This window comes from Corvus brachyrhynchos, unplaced genomic scaffold (assembly GCF_000691975.1).
Source record: "Corvus brachyrhynchos isolate BGI_N302 unplaced genomic scaffold, ASM69197v1 scaffold5, whole genome shotgun sequence".
Lineage (NCBI taxonomy): Eukaryota > Metazoa > Chordata > Aves > Passeriformes > Corvidae > Corvus > Corvus brachyrhynchos.
Window position 1 is genome coordinate 6,136,112 of NW_008238321.1, and position 10,512 is coordinate 6,146,623.

Consider the following 10,512-nt stretch of genomic DNA (forward strand, 5'->3'; position numbering starts at 1 on the left):
CCTCCCCCTTCCCCTTCCCCTTTCCCTTTTCCCTTTTCCCTTTTCCCCTTCTCCTTCCCCTTCCCCTTCCCCTTCCCTTTCCCCCTTTTCCTTCCCCCCTTTTCCTTTCCCCTCCAAACATCCATGACCACAAACCTGTGGCAGAGCCTTCCTTTTTCTCTTGGAAAATCCAAACCACTCCTCTGCCACCCTAAAACCCCCCAAATTCCAGCTTTGGAGTCACAGGGATGGAGCTGGCTCTGCCTGTTTTTAAGGAATTAAGGCACTGATTTCAAATCCAGGGACGATTCTTCTCCTGCTGGTGATTATTTAGCCATAAAAAGCACTTTTAAATCAGTTGGAAGACGGAAAAAAAGGAATTTTTTGGAGGTGGGATGAGCAAAGCACCTGATCAAAGCTCCGGGGAGCTGAGCAGAGCCTTTGAATGGTTCCAAATCCACAGGCTCCGATTTTGGGGACTTTAAAGGGGGGGGGGGGGAAATCCCTGCAAATATAATAAAGGAAATTTATGCAACTGCAGGAGCCCTGGGAATGTCACAGGAGGCTTGGGAATAGCACGGGAGCCCTGTTTATAGGGAATTTCACATGGATCCCACCACTCCATGCAAATATTGGGAGTGGCCGTGGTTGGGGTTTTTTGGGTCTGATTTGGGGCGGGATTGTCCCTGTGCTTCCAGTCAGGGAAGAGGGAAGAGCATCCAAACAGCTCCTAAAGATGGGAAAAATCAGGAAGAAATCATTGGAGGGAGGGAGAAATTAAACCAACATTGGAATTGCAGCATGGGAATTTTCCTGATGGAAAAATCCCATCAGGAGCTTCTCCTGCTTCACTCCCGTGGGGACTGGAATTTTATTTCCTTTATTTCTCTGATTTCCTACATTTATTTCCATCTTAGACAAGCGTGTTTCCAAGTTTGCCCTGTTCATTCCCCTCTCCAAGGTTTTCCCAGCTTGGAATTTTCCAATTAAAGCCCCTCTAAAACGAGAACTGGATTGGGATCAGGTTTTAGGGATCTGCAGGATTTGACCCCACTGATTTTACCTTTTTTCCCCCCTTCTGGATAAATAAGAATGGGCAAAACCAGTTTGAGACTGAAGCCCTGGAAAAAGAATAAATTTTATCGCGAACTGATAAAATCCTGGATAAAATATTCCTAAGGAATCAACACGGAAGGGTTTTTTATCCAGGTTCCCAGAGAGAATTGCTGTTATCAGAAACAATTCAGTGCCTGTGCTTCTCTCTGCCTCCCCCACGTGTGGCTTTGGAAGCAAAGAACATTTATTCCCATCCAGATGTTTTCAGTTATTTTCCCTGGGAACAGTTCTCTCGTTCCCGCTCAATTTATGGAATTATTCTGTCTTTTTGTGGGATTTTTAATTGCAAACAGCAACTTTGGGCCTATTTTGCACTGATGCAAATCACCACTTCCTACTTAGATCAATTAATTATCGGTTAATTGAGTGCTGGTGGATCCCGTAAGGAAGACGGGGTTTTTTTAAAGACTGGAGACTCCAACTGGGAGCCCTTTCCTTCTTTTCTGTGCACTCATGATCCTGAATCCCAACATTCCCATCCTTGGCCCCACCAGCTTGGCTCTGTTTTCCCTTCATCCATCAGGATGTGGAATCTGTCCCTCCTCGAGATGCGGGAATTGGGTTGGAATGAGAGAACCTCATCCCCACAACTCCAGAGGGAAACAAGGAGAGCAGGATGGCAGCAAGGAACCGGGCACCGTTCTGGTGCTGCTCTCTTGATGTGGGGTGATTCCCTGCTAAAACTCGGGAATGGGAGCTGGGAAAAACCCGGGAGAAAGGGCTGGGATGGGAGGAGGGTTTGGATGTGTCCATGGGACGTTGCCTGGGCTCTCCCCTCGCAAAGCTGTGCTGTCCTTAACGCCGGTGGCACCTGGTTCGAGCACGTGAGCATGCTGGTGATCCTGCTCAACTGCGTCACCCTGGGCATGTTCCAGCCCTGCGAGGACGTGGAATGCCAGTCGGAGCGCTGCACCATCCTGGAGGTGAGGATCCCTCATCCCTGCGATTTGTGGGACGCAGGGGGTGGCTGCTCTGGGAGATGGGAGCCCCATCGTGTTCCTTTTCCACGGGAAAAGCTTTCCCGCAGGGATGGGTTTTCCAATAGGCCGAGGCGTGCAAAGCCTGGCCTGTGTGGGTTCTGCTTTGGGTGAGGCCTAATTTGGGCCTGTCCCAACAAGATCCTTTCTGTCCCTCCTTAACAAGGGCAGGGGGGCTCAGAAGCGGGAAGCCAGATCCCACTGGATTCCTTGGACACCACAGAACTCCTGCACTCCCATCCCTGGAAGTGTCCAAGGCCAGCTTGGACGGGGCTTGTAGCACGCTGGTCTATGGAAGGTGTCCCTGCCCTTGGCTGGGGTGGCACTGGATGAGCTTTGAGGTCCTTCCCAACCCAAACCATTCCATGATTCCACAACCAACGCCATGAGGGGGAATCTCTCCCTCCCCTCCGTCGGTTCCATTCCAGCCAGCTCCTGCTGGGATTGCTCCGTGCAGTGTGGCGCCAGGGACTGCCTTTGTCACTCCGTTCCCTTCTCCATGAGCAAAAAACATGGGATGAGCCCATCCCTGCTCTCCTCCACATGCCAGGAGAAGTGGATTTGGGAATTCTCCCCCTTCCAGAGCCCCCAGCCCCGTTGGCCACCCCGAGCTCAGGGGACATCAGGCCTGACCCTCGTCCCTCCCTGCTGCCTCCCGGCATCCCCTCGCTGCCATCTGCCCGCCGGAGCAGCTTTGGAAGCACATCCCGGGCATCTGCTGTGTGGGCAGCTCCTTGGCTTCCCGCACATTCCACAAGCTGGGAATGACTTCCCTCGTTCCCAGCACGTGACATCGACCCTGGATCACCGATGTGCTGGTGGGACAAGCTTGGCTCCTTTGGATCCCGCATGGAGCTGCTGCTTTCCTTCCCTCGGGGTGTTCCAGCCATACGGGAAGGCCACTGGGATCCTCCATGGAATCCCAAACTGGTTGGAAGGGACCTTAAAGCTTATCCCATTCCACCTCTGCCATGGGCAGGGACGCCTTCCCTATCCCAGGTTGCTCCAAACCCCATCCAACCTGGCCTTGGACACTTCCTGACAGGTTTTAGGCAGGAAAGGGCTGGAAAATCCCCATTATCCCTGCTTTGTCCCAGCCTGCAGGAGGGATTGGAGGGTGGAACATGAGGTGGAAAAGCCTGAACTTCGTTATGGAGGCGTTTGGGTACCAGTAATTGAACTGAAATTATGGAGCAAAATTCCTGTGTAGTTTCTTAAGGGAAAGTTGGTTCATAAAGACAAATTCCTCTCCAGCTCTCCTGGAGCCCCTTTAGGCCTTGGAAGGAGCTCTGAGGTTTCCCTGGAGCCTTCCCTTCTCCAGGTGAACATTCCCAGCTCTCCCAGCCTGGCTCCGGAGCCGAAGAGCTCCAGCCCTGTGACATCCTCGTGTGGACGAGCAGAAGCTGGGGGCACTTCCCAAGCCCTGGAATGAGCCAGGAGCTGTGCCAGGGGGTGCCACCACCCTGCAGCTTTGATTTTGGGGTTGGTAGGTGGCACTTTGGTGAAGGGAACATGGAATGTCCCCGTGGTGGGAGCGCTCGGATCGCTCCCTCTCCGAGCACAGCAGGACTGACTCAAATCCTCTTTTCCCGCTCTCCAGGCGTTTGACGACTTCATCTTCGCCTTCTTTGCCGTGGAAATGGTCATCAAGATGGTGGCCCTGGGCATCTTCGGGCAGAAGTGTTACCTTGGGGACACCTGGAATCGCCTGGACTTCTTCATCGTCATGGCAGGGTCAGTAACCGCCTCATCCCTTTATCCTGAGAGCAGGAAAATCCCAGCGAGCCACATCCGTGCCTTGTCCTGGCTGGTTTTCAGAATGCCTGGGGAGGCAGAACCTCCCAAGTCAGACCTTTTAATCCCCACCCCAAAACCATGCTGGGTTTGGGGTGAGTTGTAAGTATCGGGCAGAGCTGTGGGGTTTTTGTAGCAATCCTTTCATGTCCGTCAGATCAACGCATCCTGAGCTGATCCACATGTCCCGGTGCTGTTGTCTCCAAATAAAACCCCCAGAGCAGCTCAGCCCCATTCCTACCCTGTACCACCCTCGGAGTGAGGCAGGAATGGGGCAAACAAGGAGAACAACAGCCCCGAACTCCCACTAAGAAGGTTGAAATCCCAGGGGGAAAAGCTGACCAGGAGTTAACCCAAATTCCAAGCCTCCTGTAAACTCCTCCTGGTTTTTCTTCAATTCCTCCTGGATTCATTCCCTCTCCCCCAGCTGCTGGTTTGTGCAGGATGTGTTAATAAACAGCTCCAAGGAAGATCCTGTTGCTTTTGACACCACTTCCCTCTCTCCCACAGGGAATAACGGAGCGGAGTAAAACCTTGGCAAAGCTCAGACTTTTTTTTTCCCCCCAATAAATAAATGGCTTTGGATACCCCGGGCTCTCCTACCTGCTCCGTACATCCTGGGAAGGGACGGAAAGCTTTAATTACTGCCTGACTTCTGCGTTCCTGCGTTCCTAATGACCGACCTGGGGTTAATTAAAACATCCTTGGACTATGTTGGGGCATTTTCCCCCTTCCATTAGTGCTGGGCCATCTTCCCTGCACTAATGGGGTTTTGTTGTGCTCCGTGTTATTTGTCTGGAATACAATTAGGGATGGTTTTAGTGCTCTGAATAAAACATGAGCTCTCCTGAGCGGCGCTTCCTCGGAACTCAGGTGCAGTTCCAGCCCGGGAAGGAACATCAGGGACAGCAAAAAAACAAACCCTTATTATTAATTATTTTTTCCTTAATTACGCTTTCCTATAAAGCTGCTGCAGTGTTTAAGGGAAGAGTGGTAGAGGAAGAGCAGGGAACACTCGGGATCGGGATTCTGCCACCTGTAACCAACATGCTGAGGGTGTTTTTCCGCACTGGATATGCGGGATGAGCTCTCCTGAGGATGAGCAGAAAATCCCCAGCTCCTCAGAGATGCCCCCACCCCAGGACTGGAGGACCCCATGGAGGCAGAAGGGCTGAGCCCTCTGCTTGTCCTCAGGGGCAGCTTTGGAGCAGGAATTTTGCTGTTGGAATGAGGGGGAAAGTGGCTGGTGAGGCCATTTGGGAGTTTTCCAAGGTTTTTCCTCACCTTCCATGGCTGGGATATGTTTGAGGAGGATGAAATCAGCAGGAGGCGCTGCTGCAGGTGTGGCATTACTCAGGCTGGAGATAGGAAGAAGAAAATCCCCTTCCCTGGCTGATCCTGGGCTATCCCCAGCTGGTTTTGGTGGATTTGAGCCGTACCTGGGATATGATTTCCCATCTCCCCAAAGAAAAGCTGGAGCTGGGAGCACCCCTGGGGGAGGAGAAGCCCCCACCCTTCAATCCTCCTAAACCTGGAGCTGTTTTTAGCAGGGAACTCCCCCCTGGAATGACAAGGCTTTTTCCAGCGAGGGGATGGATGTGCTGAAGTTATTCCGAGGTTTTTTGGGATAAGAAGGGAAACAAGTGATGGGCAGCACTTCATCTGCCTGTTCTGCCTCCTCAGAGGAGCTGATTTGCCTCAGCAGCAGCTCCAAAGGGAGCAGGGAAGCTACAAAATAAACACAGCTCCTGCCTCCAGCACAGATCATGTCTGAAGTTCCTCCCAGCTCCCGGAGTCCTTTCATGTTTTCCTCGCCTGAGAAATGTTCCCTGGAAAATTTCAAGCCCAGCGGAACTCACAGCCTCTCTGTCTGCCCAGCAGCCGAGTTGAAAGCGTTTCCCTGGCATCAGGAGAGCTGAAATCAAGAGGTTCCTGGTGCATCCCGTCCCTGGAGACATCCCAAGCTCCCAGGATATGCCTTGGATCCGACAGCTGAAGGTTTGGAAGCTGTTGATGGCACAAGACATCCCAAAGCCTTGTGCCTCCTGTTTTTCAGGGTAGGGAATCACCTATCAAGTGCCAATCCATCCAAAATTCCCATCTCCAGTGGTTTCTGTGGGGCATTCCCAAGAGATTCTTGATCTACAGGTGGGATCTGAGGACAGGACCCCACACTTGGCCTTGCGAAGAAATCTTTGGCTTTTCCATGGAGGTTTCCAATAATTTCACTGCTTGGAGGGAGTCCAGTCTGGGATCCATCACGGCTTCGGTGGGCAACGTGGATCCCCGTGAGTGTTTCCTTCAAATCCTCAATGGAGTATCCTGGAAAGCCAAACTACTGGGATCAGAACTCAGATCTTGGATTATCCATCTTTCATCAGCTCCACTCCGAGGGCCAAGTGAAAGTGAGGCCCTGGGAGTTGTCCCGTTAATTTGCTAATTATGGATGTGCTTCCTGGAGGACAAACCCAGCTCCCCCTGGAGCATTCCCTGCTCCTTTTCCACTCCATGAGGAGTTCCCCACTGGAATCAGTTACGCTCAGATTCCCTCCCTCAGCCTCTGGATAACTCCGGGCTGTGCTGAGCTGGGCCCACACCAGCGAACAGAGCCGGCCTTGGCATTGGCACTTCAGGGACTTTAAACCCCACTTGGACAACTCCCACAAGGAATTTGGAGCCAACACCTGGAGCTGGCTCCAGATCCCTCCCTGCAGGTGGGAACGGGCATTTCCAAGGTTTTCCCTCTGTGTGGTCCTTCCTGAGACTTCCCAGTGCTCTGCTCCAGCTTCGCAAGCACACGGCAGATGGAAGCCCTGGCTTTGTGCCATGCTGGGGTTTCAAGCCCTCGGAATCATGGAATTATTAAGATTAGAATGGATCAACCCAGCCCCACCACCAATTTCACCACTCAGCCATGTCCTCAGTGGCTCCTGTTCCTCGGTTTTGGCTCAGTTCCTATGGACAAGCTTCTGATTTATAAAGACTTGCTCCTTCCCCCAGGAGAAAAAATCTTTGGAAGTTGATCACCAAAACAGCTCCAAATCATCAGGAATTTTGCACGGCAAATTGAGGGTAAGAGGCAAAGTCACGTCAGTGAGATGCCAGGGGTGACCTCAAAGAGCTGCAGGACACGGCCAGCAGAGTGGGAAACCTCAGGAGAGCCAGATATTCCCAATTAAACCGTGGAGAGCCGGGCAGAGATTCCAACAGGTCAGGAAGGCTCCGGCAGCACCCAGCTGGGACACGTGGGCAGGGAGGAACGGGAGCAAGGCTGGCAGGATCCCAGAATTCCGTCTGCTGATGGCGCAAATTCGTCCTGCTGCTCCTTCAGCCCTCTGGCTGTGGATTTTTGATGGACTTTGCTCCATCCTGGCTGCAGATTCCATTGGAAATCTCTTCCCACTGACCCTTCCCAAGTGCCCGGGTGCAGCAGCTCGGCTCGGACTTGCCTCTGGCCTTCCGTATCTGTTTGTTTCTTTGGAAACCCAAAGCAAAACCTCTTTTTCCATGGGATCCAACAGCTCCCTTGCAGGGATGCTTTGGATGCTGTTGTGTTCTTGGAACAGGAGGGATTTGGGATGTATTTCCAAGCGTTCCCCTGGAGTGAAAGCCATAAATTGTAATTCCAGCCAGGCTAAGTGGCCGTAACCCCATTAAAACAACAACTCTGCACACGTTTGCCACCCATGGATGGAAAAGAGAAGGAAAACTGACTCCAGGCCCTTCCCAGAAATGTTTTGGGGGAATGGGGAGGAAGAATGAAGAAGGAAATGGTCTTCATTCGGAAGGCTCAAATGGAATTAAATTATTTGTGCGTTGTTTGTTTGTTGGAGATTCAGGTTTGGTCACGGTGGGAGAGAAAAGCTGGGGTGCAGCTCCTTGTCCTGCAAATTCAGGGAATCATGGAATGGGTTGGGTTGGAAGGGACCTTAAAGATCATCTTATGGCAGGGACACCTTCCCTATCCCAGGTTGCTCCAAGCCCCATCCAACCTGGCCTTGGACACTTCTGGTGATCCAGGGGCAGCCCCATCTTCTCTGAGAATCCATACCAGGGCCTCTCCACCCTCACAGGAAAGAATTCCTTCCAAATATCCAACCTAAATTTCCCCACTTTCAGTGTGAACCCATTCCCCCTTGCCTTGTCCCCACAATTCCTCCTGAAGATTCCCTCTCCAGTGTCCTTGGATGTTCCTTCATATCCTGAGAGGAAAATCCTGCTTTCCAAAGTGTTCCCTGTGCTGACGGTAAAGGTTGGAAGGAACCTTAAAGCTCATCCCATCCCACTCCTGCCATGGCCAGGCACCACATCCCTATCCCAGGTTGCTCCAAACCCCATCCAACCTGGCCTGGGACACTCCCAGGCACATGGAATTGCATCCACTGGAAAAACTGGAAACACAGAGTGGGCGGATTTGCACCCCTGGGCTTGCAGGCAGCAAAGCTTTTCCTGACCCCAATTCCATGCCAAGCCAGAGCATCCCCATCCTGACCCCTTTCCTGTTTTCCCTGCAGGATGATGGAATATTCCCTGGATGGACACAACGTGAGCCTCTCCGCCATCCGCACCGTCCGCGTCCTGCGGCCACTGCGGGCCATCAACAGGGTCCCAAGTAAGTGACACCATCCCGGGCACGGCTCAGTCTGGGAAAACTGGGAAAGCATGGGAATAACCCCACCCCACCTGGATTTCTGAGTTTGGTCTGGGAAAACTGGGAAAGCATGGGGATAACCCCACCCCACCTGGCTCTCTGCTTTGTGGAATCTGCTCCCCTGCTACTGAGAGGAAATTAATTGATTTGAGTTTTTAATGGCGAGTTAGAGCTCGTCATCCTCGTAATTGGTGTTAGGAAAGGCCAAGGGAGCAGGGAATTGACCCTCGGGGCTGTTTTCCAACGTTTTTGTGGCTTTTCTGAGGAAAACAGCTCTGCTCGTGGTGTAAAGTAAACAGTGTTTCTCCAACAGAAGGGAAAAGGTCACTTCCAAGAGGGATCTTCTTGCCCTGCTGGGTTCATTTTCCCTCCTCGGCGATTTAAGGTCTTTCCATGACTTTATGTTCGGGATTAGCAGCTCAGGAGCCTCCCTTGCTGCTAAAACCCCACAGAGGGTTTGCTCCGTGTGGAGCAAAATTGGGATCATCCTCGATAGGAAGTTCAAGAGGCTCCTAAATCCGTTTTCAAGTGGCTTCAGCTGCTTGGCTTCTAAATCCAATTTGAAAGCCGAGGCACACCGCTGGAATAATTCCCCGCTGGAATCTGCCAGCTGCTGAGCCATCCCGCACAAGGTGCTCATTGCACAGCAATTCCAGCCGTTCCCAACCCAAATCCACTCCAATTCAAATGCAGCAGCATTGTACGGAGATCACAGGGATCCTCACAGAAAGGGAAAAGGGATTTTTCCCGTGCTTTTGGAAAGCACTTGGGGTGATCCAGCCCCACATCCTGCCTGGATTCCTTGTCAGCACATCCAGGGACAGCCAAACAACCTCCCCCAGAAGGAGTTCGATTCCAGGCCCTCCGGGGAAAATGTGAGGGAGCAGATGGATGTTTATACCCAGGAGCCTCGGGAGTTTCTCTCCGAACTCCAATTCCACAGGATTTTTCTGGAAAACAAGGAATAAAAGCAGCGAATTCCACAGTGACATCCTGAGGGAAAAACAAGACCGAAAAAAGGAGAGGCGGAAAAGAGCCACGGAACCCTTTGGAGCTTCGTTTTCCTAACGGGCTTTTGTTGCCAGGGTTTTGGAAAAGCACAACACGGAGCTTCCCTCTGGGATTCGGAGCTCCAGGGAAGTTTCCCTCTGGGATTTGGGACCTCGCTGCAATGGGGTGGAGCAGAGGGACCCTGGCACCGGCTGGGCTCAGAGCGCTCCAGGCCGGGATGAGGATCAGGCTCCCTCTGAACTCCTTCAAATCCACAAAACCCCTCACAGTGCTCGCATGGAATAGTGGGAATCTCAAGCTGGGATCAGCTGGGCTGAGGGCAGCAGCCAGGGGAATTTAAGGATTTACACCGAGCTCCAGGGATCCAAACAACTCCAGCTTTAGGTGGAATTTTGCTCTCACGCTTGTCTCCCTTAGCTCCGACGTGGAATGAGCCTTCCAGGCTGTTTTCACTGCACTTCCCATGGGATTTGCACATTTTTCCAACAGACAGGTGATAGAAAATACCCCATTGTTCGGTTAATATTCCATGGGATAAAATCCAGCGAGTTTGGAGTGGAGGTGCCTGAGGAGCACCTGGCCTGGGCTGACACCGCCACCCGAGCCCTGAGCAAGCGCCAGGATTAGGATTCCTAGAAATTATTCCCAGAAATATCCCCGTTCCTGGAGCCTCCACTTGTCTGGGAGACACCAACCCCATGCACCTGGAACCTCGGGAATTTTGCTGTTTCAGATCGATATATTCCAGAACCTGTGGAGAAGGGATGGGGACATCCCTGGATTTTTGTGGCTACATTTTCAGCCTTTCATCCATGGGGATGGCACAGCTCATCCAAGGGATTTCCTTGGAATTCCAGCACATCCGAGCAGTGGCAACAGCGCAGCCCCATCCATGCCATTCGCAGCTCTGGGAGTTGGGAATGGGATTTTCCACAAGGATGTGGAGCAGATAAAATTCCCAGGTGGCTCAGAAGAGATGGACCC

General features: G+C 52.2%; 1 protein-coding gene across 1 annotated transcript in view; it reads left to right on the top strand.

The window, feature by feature from the left end:
• Positions 1–10,512, top strand: part of CACNA1H (calcium voltage-gated channel subunit alpha1 H) — a 159,828-nt gene that overhangs the window by 48,474 nt on the left and 100,842 nt on the right. Inside the window, 3 exon segments of the mRNA XM_017734278.1 lie at positions 1,907–2,018; positions 3,673–3,806; positions 8,381–8,478. Of these exon segments, the coding sequence (XP_017589767.1) occupies positions 1,926–2,018; positions 3,673–3,806; positions 8,381–8,478 (325 nt within the window). The 5' untranslated portion in view covers positions 1,907–1,925.